This window comes from Podarcis pityusensis (assembly GCF_964106645.2).
Source record: "Podarcis pityusensis genome assembly, chromosome: 18".
In the NCBI taxonomy this organism is placed as follows: domain Eukaryota; kingdom Metazoa; phylum Chordata; class Lepidosauria; order Squamata; family Lacertidae; genus Podarcis; species Podarcis pityusensis.
Window position 1 is genome coordinate 4,190,341 of NC_138043.1, and position 15,864 is coordinate 4,206,204.

The window sequence follows — 15,864 nt, forward strand, 5'->3', positions numbered from 1 at the left end:
AAACAGAGGAACGCGAGCGATGTTGTAAGAAAAAAAATGTAGGTGGTATGGGGCTTAGTTTTATGGGTCGCAGAAAAACTGTGCAAATAATTGAAGCTGGGCTACTGCAGCGCACTGCTCCTGGGGCAACCCTTGGAAGCCTCGCGGGAATTTCACAGCGCAGCTGATGTTTTGACCGGGGAGTTTTTGCAGTGCGTCTAAGGTGAAGACCACATACGGCTATCGTCCTGTCACCCGCATCGTTAAAACGATTCCATATCCCACACGGCGATAACCGCAGACAGTGTAAAAAGAAAAACGGAGAACAGTGCTTAGTAAATGAGGCTTAACGACTTAAAAATAGCAATAGTGGTGAAAGCTTCCTGGAAGGGAAATGATGATCTGTGTGCTTTGAGACAGGGGAAAGGATGTGCGAGAGAGCTATAGCAGCTGATATTTAAGAACGGGAAGGAATAAGAACAATAATATTCCTGTTTTACAATATGTGGCGGAGTTGTAAAGTAATCAGAAATTATTGGGAAATGATTTATAATGAACTGAAGAAGATGTTCAAGATAACTTTTTTTGTTAAAAAGACAGAAGCTTTTTTGTTAGGTATTATAGGACAGGAATTGCCAAAAGAACAGAAGAAGCTATTCATGTATGTACCAGCAAAAAAAGAATGGCAAGTTAAACTTGTGGAATACGCAGAAATGGCAAAACTCACGGGAAGACTTAGAGACTTTAAAAAAGACATTGTAAAGAATTGGACTCCTTAGCAGGATTTGAGTAAACACTCACAACTAAGAAAACAAATGTAAAGGTTAAGAAATAGTAATCTGGAAATTAATGAAGTGCAAGAAAATATTGTATTAAAAAATGATAAGAATATAAGAGCATTTAATTTAAAGAGTAACAAAATAAGGAAAAATAAATTAAGCAGAAGTAGCAAATTTTTTAAGTGCCGAAAGGGGAAGCTGAGGGAAGTCATAGGCTGGGGGGATATTCGGGTTTTTGTTATTATTTTCCTTTACCTTGGGTTACAGACGCTTCAGGTTTCAGATGCTTCAGGTTACAGACTCTGCTAACCCAGAAATAGTAACTTGGGTTAAGAACTTTGCTTCAGGATGAGAACAGAAATCGCGCAGCGGCAGCAGGAGGCCCCATTAGCTAAAGCGGTACCTCAGGTTAAGAACAGTTTCAGGTTAAGAATGGACCTCCAGAACGAATAAAGTTCTTAACCCGAGATACCACTGTATATGATTGATATGTGGAATATTAAGCGTGTGTGTGTGTGTGTATATATATATATGGAAAAAGTACCCCTGACCGTTAGGTCCAGTCATGACCAACTCTGGGGTTGCGATGCTCATCTCTCTTTACTGGCCGAGGGAGCCAGTGTACAGCTTCCGGGTCATGTGGCCAGCAGGACTAAGCTGCTTCTGGCGAACCAGAGCAGCGCACGGAAACGCCGTTTACCTTCCTGCCAGAGCGGTACCTACTTATCTACTTGCACTTTGACATGCTTTCGAACTGCTAGGTTGGCAGGAGCAGGGACCGAGCAACGGGAGCTCACCCTGTCATGGCGGGGATTCGAACCGCCGACCTTCTGATCGGCAAGCCCTAGGCTCTGTGGCTTAACCCACAGTGCCACATGGGGAAAATCCGGTAGTTCTCCTTCAAGGAATGATAACATGCTTTTAATGGGCTCCCCCCACCAGCCTCTCAAACCAGCCTGCTGCTCAAACTCTCCGCTGGCAAATCTCTCTCTCCCTCTCTCTGTGCGTGTTCCTGCCCTATCCTCCATCCATCTCCGGCCCTCCCTTTTCTCTGCCCCCCCCCCTCCAATCTCTGCAGCTCTGTATCCAAATAGCCACAAGGAAATTTTACATCAGATGAGAATCAGGGTCAGTTTACAAACTGGGGAGGTGGGGGAGAGGGAGGAAAGCTGGCCAGCCATCCGGCTGCAGCCAGCTAGCCAAGGACAAAGCACAGCCATTACGGGTCACCCCTTAAAAGATGCCGCTTGCTATTTTTTGCCTTGCGCTGGTGCAGTGGGACGCTGTCTTAAATAACAAAACGTCCCTGTGGATTGGCCAGCCTGCCTTTTGTTGAGAGAGAGAGAGGTACTGTTGTAAACGAAAATTGCCCTTTTCCCTTATGGGGTATCCAAGAGCCCATATAGAGTCCTTACATAGGTTCCCTATTGGTAGGAGAAGATAACAGAGGCCAACCAGAGAATATTGAGAAGCTAAGCAGCTAGTAAGCTTGATTGTTATTGATCTGTTGCAACAGGGTGCTCCCCTCACACGCAGGAGAGGAGGAGGACCCAGAAAAATGGCGCCCCAGGCCTTATAAAGACTTTTGAAATTGCTACCCTGTAGATCAAGACCACCCCCAAAAACATCATACATACATCACAGAAGGGGTGTAACCTAAGACCACCCCTCAGATACATCACACCTACATCACAGAAAAAGCGGTCTAAAACAGAAATTTGAATGTTGTTTTTCTCCTGTCTGGCAGGTTACTTGATTGGATTGCCTGGGGATCCTGGCCAGTCTTTTGTAATGATAAATACCTAGTTCCTGGGCCAGGTCACAGGCTCACACCCTAGTCATATCTTAAATGCGCCCTTAAGACAGGATTTGTGAGGAAAGAGACAATGGGGAGGTTTCCCACTTTGACCTTGCAGAGAAAACATTTGCTCAGTTTAGGAATCAAAATGGTTCCAGGTCGGTCTTCCTGTGCTGATCTATGTATGTGCTTGGTTGGTACACTTATGAACATTACCATATATCTAAGACCATAAAATTCCTATCACAATATCGATGTCGGAGGGCATAAGAAATGAAAACGGGAGGGGTGTTTTGAGAACCGAAAGAGGCCAGAATCTCCATGGACGTCTGGGTCTGGGTGTAACCTCTCAGTGCTGGCACCGCCTCAGTTTTCCCCATCTGTTAAATGGGCTTCAGGCCTGTCGCCAGAAATCTGCTTGTAGTTAATGCAGGAAGCTGGGTCGCTTCTTAAAATTTCCATTTAGTCTTTGCCCCTGAATTTGGGGGCAATTCTGGAGTCTCCGGTGCTCAACTTTGGGGCTGTTTGGATTTGTTATAGGAGCATGTTAGATTCTTGTTTTTGGTTTTTTTAATGCTTTGGTCTTCCATTGTCAGTTGCTTTTGCTTACGAATCAACGAATGAATAGAGGAAATCAATTCTCACAGTTTTCCTAACAACTCGCAGCACCCTGAAAAAACTACAACTCCCATGACTTTTCCCCACCAGGGAAACTGCTGCTGTTAATCTTCGGCTTTTTCTAGCCTTCAAACTATTCCATTCCAGCTGGTTATTGGGAGAAATCTTAACACCTAAGAACCAGTGTCTTGAGTTTGCTTTTTTCCTCCTCCCTCCTCCCTCCTCTTTCCTTCTGTGCCGTGTGTTTTAGGCCCTTACGTTACTCTGTGATGCTTAAAAAACAAAATACATAAATGCCCTTCAGTTTGCTTCATAACACGGCTGGCCAGCTCGCCTCTGTTCTCTCTCTCTCTTGTGATTTTTTTTGGTTCTGGCTTTGCTGCAGTCGCTAGGGAGAGTTGAAGGGTACCCAGGAGCCAACACAGCATCCCTGAAGTCAAAATTGCGCGGCTGTGACATCACAGGCAGTTGCCGTGGCAACCCTCGGCTCCCAAACGCTGTCATTGGATTAAGGTCAGGAGTCAAAGATGGCTGCCTCTCTCCTCCCCCCCCCCCCCCAGTTTACTGTCTCCAAGTTGATGGATCTACAAACCCTGGAGAGAACTGTCTCCCCAATCGCTGTTTCTTAAGATTCTGCCCCGGCTTTCAAAAATAACTTGGGTTGCATCCAACTGACGTGCTCTGTCTGCACTGTGCCTTTAAAGCAGTATTGCACCATTTTAAGCGATCGTGGTTTTCCCTACTCCCCAAAATCCTGGAAACTGTAGTTTGACGTGGGCGCTGTTCAGAGAACCCCTAATTCCCCTCCTAAGAGCTACAATTCTCTCATATATATAATTTTTTATTAGTTTTTTAACCTATCATTTTCAACAGTAATTAAACATACTTTTACATCTTATTCCATTTTTTTGACTTCCATCAGTCCTGTCTGAAAATTTTCCAATCTACTATGCATTTCTTATTTTCCCTATTACATTTCAAACTCATAACCAATATCTCTGTCTTTTTCTACTTTGTAACACTTCGTTTATTTCTCCTTCCAACATTTCTTGTACTCCTACTAGCGTAATTTGTTGATTGCAGTTGCTCTTCAAATACAGTGGTACCTCGGGTTAAGTACTTAATTCGTTCCGGAGGTCTGTTCTTAACCAGAAACTGTTCTTAACCTGAAGCACCACTTTAGCTAATGGGGCCTCCTGCTGCCGCCACGCCACCAGAGCACAATTTCTGTTCTCATACTGAAGCAAAGTTCTTAACCTGAAGCACTATTTCTGGGTTACCGGAGTCTGTAACCTGAAGCGTATGTAACCTGAATCGTATGTAACCCGAGGTACCACTGTATAGAGCTACGATTCTCAAATAACCCCTCTTCGTGGGGAACTTTGGGAAACATAGCTCGGTGAGGGAGATGGAGCGGGGGTGGTGGTGTTCTAACAATCCGTGGCGCCCTTAGAAAACTACAGTTCCCGGAACCCCTTGCTGTTTAAAAGTGGTGCGATAAGAGCTTTATCCTGGAAGCGGGGGCCTAAGCGTGGAATACAGAGTTAAATTCACTTAGCAGCATAACTCGGGGGAAATGTTGTTATGCAAGAGACTTGGCTGGGAGGTTGGTTCTGCAACAAGTTTCCCTGCAGTTGCTGCGTTGCGTTTTTCGATGATGATGATGATGATGATTTATTATTTATACCCTGCCCATCTGGATGGGCTTCCCCAGCCACTCTGGGCAGCTTCCAAAAAAATATTAAAATACTGTAATACATCAAACATTAAAAGCTTCCCTAAACAGGGCTGCCTTCAGATGTCTTCTAAAAGTCTGGTAGTTGTTGTTCTCTTTGACATCTGACGGGAGGGCGTTCCACAGGGCGGGCGCCACTACCGAGAAGGCCCTCTGCCTGGTTCTCCGTGACTTGGCTTCTCGCAGTGAGGGAACTGCCAGAAGGCCCTCGGAGCTGGACCTCAGTGTCCGGGCAGAAAGATGGGGGTGGAGACGCTCCTTCAGGTATACTGGACCGAGGCCGTTTAGGGCTTTAAAGGTCAACACCAACCCTTTGAATTGTGCTCGGAAACATACTGGGAGCCAATGCAGATCTCTCAGGACCGGTGTTATGTGGTCCCGGCGGCCGCTCCCAGTCACCAGTCTGGATGCCGCGTTCTGGATTAGTTGCAGTTTCCGGGTCACCTTCAAAGGTAGCCCCACGTAGAGCGCATTGCAGTAGTCCAAGCGGGAGATAACCAGAGCATGCACCACTCTGGCCAGACAGTCTGTGGGCAGGGAGGGTCTCATCCTGCATACCAGATGGAGCTGCCCTGGACACAGAATTGACCTGTGCCTCCATGGACAGCTGTGAGTCCAGAATGACTCCTAGGCTGCGCACCTGGTCCTTCAGGGGCACAGTGACCCCATTCAGGACCAGAGAGTCCTTACGCTGTGCTACAACTCACCCATCTGCTAGTGCAAAAGCCCCTTGTGTCATGGGCTGGTTGGAGGCAGAGGAGTGGGGGGGCACCAGCTGGGGAACCCCCAAGGGAACCCCCAGGGGAAGAAGGCTCAGAGCCCAGGAAGTGGTGGTTGGACGATGACGAGTGGTCAGTGGGAGAAGACTGGGAGGAGAATGCGTCGGAAACTGAAGAGGGAACAGGCTTTAGTGAGCAGGGAGAGTCTGTGTCAGAGAGCAATCCAGAATCAGAGGCAGGAGAGGAGGGGGACCAGGAGGCAGAGAGGAGTCTGGCTGGTAAAGAAACCAGGGTGTCTCCCTCTTTTGTTGCAACAGGCTCTTCTCCACCCTGGTCTCCCAGGACTAGGAGAGGCATGAAAACGGCGGAGGCGCAGTCTCAGTCTCAGATTGCTTGGGGAAACCCGGGAGAAGAGGGAACCTGGGCAGCTGTGGCGAGGCAGGGACCTTCAGTCTCAGCAAATGCTTCGTGGAGGGCAAGACCTTCTGAAGAAGAATTGCTGCGCTCATTAGGCCTGACATCATCATCATCATCAATCAATTCGTTTTATATTTGGTGTTAGCTGCCCTGAGCTCGGTCTTGGTTGGGGAAGGCAGGGTATAAATAAAATTTATTATTGTTGTTGTTATTATTATTATTATTATTATTATTATTATTATTATTATTATTGCTTTTGACACTCTTGCAGCTGGGTTAGTTTACCTTTAGGATGCAGACTTCTCCATCCTTCTTGTCCCTGCCCCCCGATAGAAGCCCTTGTGAGAACCCCTCTCTGTATTCGAGTGTGTTTGTGGAAAGGCGTTGCAGCGTTTAATCTTGAGTGACAATGCACAGTGATCTCCAAATTGCTGCATGCTGCCTCGTTCGACCTTGCAGGCTCTCAAAGAAGGTCATTGACAGTTCGAGTTGTATGGCTGGTGGGGATCAGGGAGGAAGGGTGCATGGATGAGCTTTGGGGGGCAGGAGCCAACTCCCCTCTCCTGAAAGATGTGCCTTATTTTTTACGCTGCAGATCTTTTTACATCTCTCCAGGGTTACATCACGGTCATCAGGAGTGCCCGGGGAGGTGGGTGCCACGCAGAGTGCCAAGCCCTGGCACCGAAACTTGTGGGTGCCCGGACACTTCATGGGGAATTTTGTGGGTGCTCCAAGGGCACCTACGATGACAATCAGGGTGTTCAAAGTTCGGATCTGTCTTCTTTCCAGAACTGAATTGGTAGTGCTTCAGTCGCTGCAATTTGCAAACTATAAGACTAGGGCGTGTCGTTTTAAGGAAGTGAAACTTAGTTCTTGCGACTTTCTTCAGGGAGGTGTCTTAAAAACAGGTTTTTTTGGGTGTGAAGGGTTCAAATCTGATATTTTTGTGGGACTGGACAACGTTTAGCTTGGCAAGTACAGTGGTACCTCAGGTTAAGTACTTAATTCGTTCCAGAGGTCCGTTCTTAACCTGAAACTGTTCTTAACCTGGGGTACCACTTTAGCTAATGGGGCCTCCCGCTGCCACTGCGCGATTTCTGTTCTCATCCTGAAGCAAAGTTCTTAACCTGAGGTACTACTTCTGGGTTAGCTGAGTCTGTAACCTGAAGTGTTTGTAATCCGAGGTGTTTGTAACCCGAGGTACCACTGTATATGTTTGGCAAAGAAGCACATAAACTGCTCTAGGAAAACAAAGCGTTTTAATTTTACCTTCTGAAAATTTTACCATGCTAAATAATGATGATGATAAATAAGGTAAGGTAAAAGGTAAAGGACCCCTGGACGGTTACGTCCAGTAAAAGGCGACTATGGGGTTGCAGCGCTCATCTCGCTTTCAGGCCGAGGGAGCCGGCGTTTGTTCGCAGACAGCTTTCTGGGTCATGTGGCCAGCAGGACTAAACCGCTTCTGGCGCAACGGGACACCGTGACGGAAACCAGAGCGCACGGAAACGCCATTTACCTTCCTGCTGCAGCGGTACCTATTTATCTACTTGTGCTGGCGTGCTTTCGAACTGTTAGGTTGGCAGGAGCTGGGACGGAGCAACGGGAGCTCACTCCGTTGCGAGGATTCGAACCGCCGACCTTCTGATCAGGAAGCCCAAGAGGCTCAGGGGTTTAGACCACAGCGCCACCAGTGTCCCAAGCAATGATAAATAACAACAATAATATTAATAGATAATATAACTGCAAGTACTTGGCAATCATTTTTTGTAACAATTTCTTTCTTTTTTCTTTCCCCCCTTTTTAAAAAAATAGTTTTTATTAAGAATTTCAACATCATAAATGATCAAAAACATATCATCTTCATTCCCCCCCATTTCCCCCCTCCCCCAATAAAAACCCTCGCTCCCACCCACCCCCAGACTTCCCTCAGCTTCTCTTTCCGGTTTTTCAACACATATTTTTCTCTGCATATTATAAAATTGTAAAAACCCTTAAATTGTCTATCTATTACGTTTAACAATAATAAATTTGTGTATGTTTATTCAAAACCTTCCAAGGAGTCCAAATAATTTTGTTTTGTTTTTTAAAAGTAATTCGTAAAAAGCATTTTTTGTAACGATTTCTACGCAATTTACAGTGGTACCTCGGGTTAAGTACTTAATTCGTTCCGGAGGTCCGTTCTTAACCTGAAACTGTTCTTAACCTGAAGCACCACTTTAGCTAATGGGGCCTCCTGCTGCTGCTGCGCCGCCGGAGCCCGATTTCTGTTCTCATCCTGAAGCAAAGTTCTTAACCTGAAGCACTATTTCTGGGTTAGCGGAGTGTGTAACCTGAAACGTATGTAACCTGAAGCGTATGTAACCTGAGGTACCACGGTACACACATTTTACTTACAAAGCGAAAACACCCATCCCCTGGCTCTGAACCTTCTTCCGCTGAGGATTCCCCAACTGGTTTCTGCCATTGCATCCATTCAGTTTATGACACTCGCTGTTTGGCTGGTTCCTGTGTTCCTAAGACGTCTTTCCCCCTTCCCTCTCTAGGTTCTACTGGGACTTTACCATGCTTCTATTCATGGTGGGGAACCTCATCATCATCCCCGTTGGTATCACCTTCTTCAAGGATGAGACCACGGCCCCCTGGATCGTGTTCAACGTAGTGTCGGACACCTTCTTCCTCATGGACCTGGTGATGAATTTCCGGACGGGGATAGTCATTGAGGACAACACGGAGATCATCCTGGACCCTGAACGCATCAAGAAGAAGTACCTGAAGACATGGTTCGTGGTGGACTTGGTCTCCTCCATCCCTGTGGATTATATTTTCCTCATCGTGGAGAAGGGCATCGACTCGGAGGTCTACAAGACCGCCCGGGCTCTGCGCATCGTCCGCTTCACTAAGATCCTCAGCCTTTTGCGGCTGCTTCGCCTTTCGAGGCTTATCCGTTACATTCACCAATGGGAGGAGGTAAGATTGTTTATTCATTTGCAGCCTTCCTTAACCCACTGGTTTCCCCCAGATTTTGCTGGACTACAGCTCCCTTCAGCAGCAGTGGTCAAGGATGATAGGAGTTGTGGTCCTGTAGTCTTTCAGCACCATGGAGAGCTCTGAGCTTGGGGTAGTTGTTTCCCTGAAGCTCACAGAGCTTCCAAATAGGTGGGGAGCTGTGCTGGTCCTGGGAGGGGGGGTGTTACTGCGAGGCGTGGTCAGAGTCCGGTCCTGCGTCGAGGGTCTGGAGACTATCCACCAAGGGCAAAGCAGAGTCCAAAGCAAGAAGCCGGGTGTGGACGGGAACTCCGGAAGAACAGGTCTGGGTGCTGGCAGAAACAGGTTTCCAACAACGTTGCTCCCGCAACCTGGGCCTGGGCTGACTGGCCTTTATCTCCTCTGAGGCCAGGGGCAGTCCCGGCCCACAGGTGACCAGCCTCTCCTGGCCTTAAGGCGAGCACTCCTTCTGACAGAACTTAGTTCCCTCTGCCTCTCTGCCCTGAGCCTCTGCAGCTCAGGAGAGGCTGGAGGGTTACTGGACCCAGAGGCAGCCTCACCTTCCCCTGACACGGCTGGGAGAGGAGCACCTGCAGGCAATGGGTCCTCAATCACCCCCGGAGCCAGAGTGGATTCATCTGGTGTCTGCTCCTGAGGATCAGACTCAAGGCCCTGGCCCGGCTCAGCCGGCCCTGGAGGCTGGGACTCCTGTGCAGGCTGGGATTCCTCCGGTTCAGCCTTTGAATCAGATTCCCAGGCCATCACAGGAGCTCAGGCAAGTCATGCAGTACCATGGAGAGCTCTGAAGTGGCCATTCAGTGTTATAAAGGAATTTGAGGTTGGGTTTCAATACCATGGAGAGCTCCAAGAGCTCATTCAGCGCAATGGAATTTCAGGTGGTCTTTCAGTACCATGGAGAGCACCAAGTGGTCGTTCAGGACCACGGAGAGCTCCGCAATTGTCTTTCCGTGCTGTTGCTCCCCATTTGTGGAATCCTTTCCCCAGGAAGGCTCGCCTGGCGCCTTCATTAACATATCATTAACATTAGGCTCCAGGCATAAATGTTTCTCTATAACCAGGCCTTGGGCTGGTTAACATCCTATGGCCTTTGAAACGTGTTTGTCGTAGGGGGTTGTTGGTCTGGTTTTTTTTTGTTCTGGGACCCAAAATTTGGATTGAGCCCAGAACAAACCAGGGGCTGGCTTTTGGGCCGAGGTTTTCTCCAGAGTTACAAATCCAGATGGGATTAAACTGGCCCCCGGCAACCTCTGCCTGTCCTCTCTTCCACGACCTAAGCTAGATGGAGGCTATGATGATGGGGGAGAACCTTGAGATCTTTGGAGGAAAATGGAATTGTACATGAAAAACACAGGAAACATACATTTTTAATAGATAGTGGTTAAAGACATATGGTTGAATAAAGGAGGAGGAGGAGGAGGAGGAGGAGGTGGAGGAGGTGGAGAGGGTTGGTAGTTTTAAATACCTGGGCATTTACATCTCTGAGGACCTCTCATGGACTGCAAATATTAATATGGTTGTGAGGAAGGTGCAGGGGAGGTTGTATTTCCTGAGAATGCTCAGGGGACTGAATCTATCTCAGCACCTACTTCTGTCCTATTATCACAGTACCATCGAGAGTGTCTTAACCTATAGTATATTATCGTGGTATGGGAGCAGCTCTGAAACGGATAAAAAAGCTTTACAGAGAATAATTAAAATTGCCCAGAATGTTATTGGGCTCCAACTACCAACCCTGGATGAGATCTTCACGTCTCGCACTTTGAAGAAGTCACACAATATCCTGAGAGATCCCACCCATCCTGCTCACAACTTCTTTGAACTGTTGCCTTCGGGCAGAAGATATAGGACAATGAAAACACGAACCACACGCCTTCTGAATAGTTTCTATCCAAGAGCTCTGATTGCACTAAATAATGATCTCAGGGCCAGTTGCAAGAAATAGCAAGCAGGGAGTAGGAAGGAATGAGACAGGTTTTTAGGTTATGTTATGCCTTTAATAGGTTATGTTACATTCTGGAGTATGATATGTTTTTTATAGATTATGTCTGAATAGGATGAGAGTGTTGGAGATACGTGCAAATGTGTATGTGAACCCGGTCTTTGGGTGGGTGTTTGATTTTCGTTGTTGTGTATACTGTGTATATACGGACAATGACAATAAATTTATCTTATCTTATCTTATCTTATAATAAATGGAGACAGCCTGGTCTTCCCACTTTTCAGGAAGAAATGTCAGATGTGGAAGATTGACGGTCCTCAGAAGGATATTGCAGAGCTGGAGAGGGTTCAGAAATGGGCGATCCAAATTGTCAGGAAATAACCCACACGCCTCCCTCTGATGAGGAAGGGGTACAACATCTGGGATTTTTTAGTTTAGGGGGGAAATCAGCAAGGGGGGATGTGATAGAGGTTTTGAAAATAAATGCATGCCATGCAGAAAGGATAGGGACATGGGTGGCGCTGTGGGTTAAACCACAGAGCCTAGGACTTGCGAATCAGAAGGTTGGCGGTTTGAATCCCCGCGATGACGGAGTGAGCTCCCGCTGCTTGGTCCCTGCTCCTGCCAACCTAGCAGTTCGAAAGCACATCAAAGTGCAAGTAGATAAATAGGTACCGCTCTGGCAGGAAGGTAAACGGCGTTTCCGTGCGCTGCTCTGGTTCGCCAGAAGTGGCTTAGTCCTGCTGGCCACATGACCCAGAAGCTGTACGCCGGCTCCCTCGGCCAGTAAAGCGAGATGAGCGCCGCAACCCTAGAGTCGGCCACAACTGGACCTAATGGTCAGGGGTCCCTTTACCTTTACCTATGCAGAAAGGAAAGGGGAAGAGTTTTTTCTCCTCTCACAGTTTAGGGAAGTTTTTAATGTTTGATGTTTTATTGTGTTTTTAATATTCTGTTGGGAGCCGCCCAGAGTGGCTGGGGAAACCTGGACAGATGGGCGGGGTATTTGTGTGTGTGTGTGTGTGTGTGTGTGTGTAAATAAAATCATCATCATCACCACCACAACACTAGAACTTGGAGCAATCCAAGTAGTGTTAGAAACTAAGATAATATAAGCTAGGAGCCAAATGGCTCCTTAATTCAAGGTTGCAGCTGCCAAAACAGAATGCCTTGTTGCCATTTTGGGGCAAGACAGCTCTAAAGCCTTTTTTATTGATTGATTGATGGGCTGTGATTGATTCGCAGTGAAATATCTGGCTAGTTCAGTTGACAACCTTGAGCTGAGTTAAGAGCTTTGAGAACTTAAAGAAGAAAAGTCCCTTGATCCAGGGTCAAGTCCACATAATTATTAACCTGTCCCTCCTTCTTTTTCTTAATGGTGACACGGATCATTCATAACTTAAGAATATTCTTCACAACTGTCTTCCGTTGTCTTCTGTGTACAGTGGATGTTGTGTGGGAATATGTTGTTGTTGTTTAGTCGTTTAGTGGTGTCCGCCTCTTCGTGACCCCCTGGACCAGAGCACACCTCCTGCAGTTTGGTCAAGCTCATGCTGGTAGCTTCGAGAACACTGTCCCACCATCTCGTCCTCTGTAGCCCCCCCTCTCCTTGTGCCCTCCATCTTTCCCAACATCAGGGTCTTTTCCAGGGAGTCTTCTCTTCTCAAGAGGTGGCCAAAGTACTGGAGCCTCAGCTTCAGGATCTGTCCTTCCAGTGAGCACTCAGGGCTGATTTCCTTCAGAATGGATAGGTTTGATCTTCTTGCAGTCCATGGGACTCTCAAGAGTCTCCTCCAGCACCAGAATTCAAAAGCATCCATTCTTCGGCGATCAGCCTTCCTTATGGTCCAGCTTTCACTTCCATACATCACTACTGCGAAAACCAGAGCTTTAACTATGCAGACCTTTGTTGGCAAGGTGATGTCTCTACTTTTTAAGATGCTGTCTAGGTTTGTCATTGCTTTTCTCCCAAGAAGCAGGCGTCTTTTAATTTCGCGGCTGCCGTCACCATCTGCAGTGATCATGGAGCCCAAGAAAGTAAAATCTCTCACTGCCTCCATTTCTGTGTGGGAATATACTTGCCATGAAAGGCTTTTCTAATTTGTGGGTTGGGAAGGGGAAAAAAACCTCAATCTCTTTCTGCCCTGGAGGCAAATTTAGTCCTCTGTCCATGGTGCTAAAGCCACACTCCTAAGCGGTTTCTGCAAGTCTATGATTTTCTCTCTCGATTTGACACTTCGTCGCTCATTAACAGGGAGAGATCCTCAGTTTTGCCACCTTAAATGACGATGAGCGACAACGAGGAAGAAGACACGGGCAGCTCAGATCCTAACTGTGTCCCCTGAGCAAATTCTGCAATAGGAAGCCGGGACCGGTATAAACAAGGAGAAAAATAAAGGGCTTCAGTTTGGCATATGCAGCTACTTATTTGAAAGTAAATGATGCTGAACAGAGTGTGATGTACTTGGAATCTTATAATTCTAGGGTTGGAAGGGATCTTGAGGGACACCTCTGCCCCTGCAAGGCAGGAATCTCGACTAAGCTTCGTAGAGAACATGTTATTAGCAGCGTGAGTGTGTATAGCAGCCCAGGATACAGTCATGCCTCTCGTTACAGATGCTTCAGGTTGCGTTTTTTTCGGGTTACAGACTGCTGAAAGCCGGAAGTACCGGAATGGGTTACTTCCGGGTTTCGGCGGTTGCGCATGCACAGAAGCGCTCAATCGCGCTTTGCGCATGCGCAGAAGCCGCTACGGACGTTCAGCTTCCAAAAATACCATGCTTTTCAGTGTATAAGACTATGCTTTTTTACTCTAAAATAAACCACAGAGCCTAGGACTTGCCGATCAGAAGGTCGGCGGTTCGAATCCCCATGACGGGGTGAGCTCCCGTTGCTCGGTCCCTGCTCCTGCCCACCTAGCAGTTCAAAAGCACATCAAAGTGCAAGTAGATAAATAGGTATCGTTCCGGCGGGAAGGTAAACGGCGTTTCTGTGCGCTGCTCTGGTTCGCCAGAAGCGGCTTAGTCCTGCTGGCCACATGACCCGGAAGCTGTACGCCGGCTCCCTCGGCCAGTAAAGCGAGATGAGCGCCGCAACCCCAGAGTCGTCCACGACTAGACCTAACGGTCAGGGGTACCTTTACCTTTTTGATGTTCAAAATCTGGGCTCGTCTTATACATGGATAGTACAGTGGTACCTCAGGTTACAGACGCTTCAGGTTACAGACTCTGCTAACCCAAAAATAGTACCTTGGGTTAAGAACTTTGCTTCAGGCTGAGAACAGAAAGCGTGCTACGGCAGTGGGAGGCCCCATTAGCTAAAGTGGTACCTCAGGTTAAGAACAGTTTCAGGTTAAGAACGGACCTCCGGAACAAATTAAGTTCTTAACCCGAGGTACCACTGTATCTCCCCCCCTCTCAATTTTCTTAAATCGGAGTCCCCCAAAATAGGAGGCGTCTTATATATGGGGGGGGGGGGCGTCTTATAGACGGAAGATACAGTAGTTTGCAAACTGGAGCAGTCACTTCCGGGTTTCAATCGTTCGGGAGCGGATTTGTTCGGGAGCTGAGACATTTGAGATCCAAGGTAGTTGCATTTGGTAGGGTAGGGCGCATGGCAGATGAGTTTATGGAGCCGGGGGGGGTGAGTTTATGGAGCCACTGGCCTGGAGTGGGACAAGGCAGGATCCCAAAGGTGGACGCTGCCTCGCGTCCACGCTTTTGCCCTGTCCTTCTGTGTCTCCCAGAGAAACTGCAGCTTGCTCTCCATCTCCATGTCGTAATTTCTGCCGGGAGGGAAGCATCTGTGCATCGGCTGCGAGCTTCCACATGCCGGCTCCCCCCCCCTCGACGCAGGCCATGCGCCGCAGAGAGGCCCTTGTCTCTCCCCTGACCCCAGCTGTAATTACCCGCTAGATTGAATGTTGGAACAATTAATACGTCCTCGTCAAACGACGAGCCTTTTGTGATTGTGTTTCCTCCGCACAGAGAGAGAGAGAGAGAGTTATTTCCACGCTGCCTCGAGCCTGCGATCAAAACGGCAGCGTTGGTGGTCCGCAGGGCAGGTGGGGGAGAGCCCCATCCCCCCGCTGCAAATGATTGCGGTCGCCGGTTCGAATCCTGCCTTAACTACTCCCGGGAAGCGGGAGCTGTTTTATTAGGCCGCACCTGTGACGTCTGCAAAACCCTGGGTTCAGTTTCTGGCACGTCTACAGTGGTACCTCTGGTTACGTACTTAACTCGTTCCGGAGGTCCGTTCTTAACCTGAAACTGTTCTTAACCTGAAGCACCACTTTAGCTAATGGGGCCTCCCGCTGCCGCCACACAATTTCTGTTCTCATCCTGAAGCAAAGTTCTTAACCCAAGGTTAGCAGAGTCTGTAACCTGAAGCGTATGTAACCTGAAGCGTATGTAACCCGAGGTACCACTGTACTTAGTAAGAGTTGGAATACCAGAGGGCCTCCTTTCTCGATCAACCTTCCTGCTCAGTCGCTTAGCGATATTTCCAACCTGTCTTTAAACACCAACTGTTTAGCGCTTCTGCGCATGTGTGAACGCCAAAACCCGGAAGTAACCCATTCCGTTACTTCCAGGTTTAGCGGGTCTGTACATCTTCCAAATATTTGAAGACAGCAATCCGGTCACCTCTCAGCCTTTTATATGTACAGTGGTACCTCGGGTTACAGACGCTTCAGGTTACAGACTCCGCTAACCCAGAAATATTACCTCGAGTTGAGAACTTTGCTTCAGGATGAGAACAGAAATCGTGCTCCGGCGGCAGCGGGAGGCCCCATTAGCTAAAGTGGTGCTTCAGGTTAAGAACAGTTTCAGGTTAAGAACGGACCTCCGGAACGAATTAAGCACTTAACCTGA

General features: G+C 47.8%; 1 protein-coding gene across 1 annotated transcript in view; it reads left to right on the top strand.

Annotated features, from left to right (window-relative positions):
• Positions 1 to 15,864, top strand: part of HCN2 (hyperpolarization activated cyclic nucleotide gated potassium and sodium channel 2) — a 54,538-nt gene that overhangs the window by 22,262 nt on the left and 16,412 nt on the right. The window contains exon 2 of the mRNA XM_080988828.1: positions 8,592 to 9,015. Within this exon, the coding sequence (XP_080844954.1) occupies positions 8,592 to 9,015 (424 nt within the window). The remainder of the gene's footprint in view (positions 1 to 8,591; positions 9,016 to 15,864) is intronic.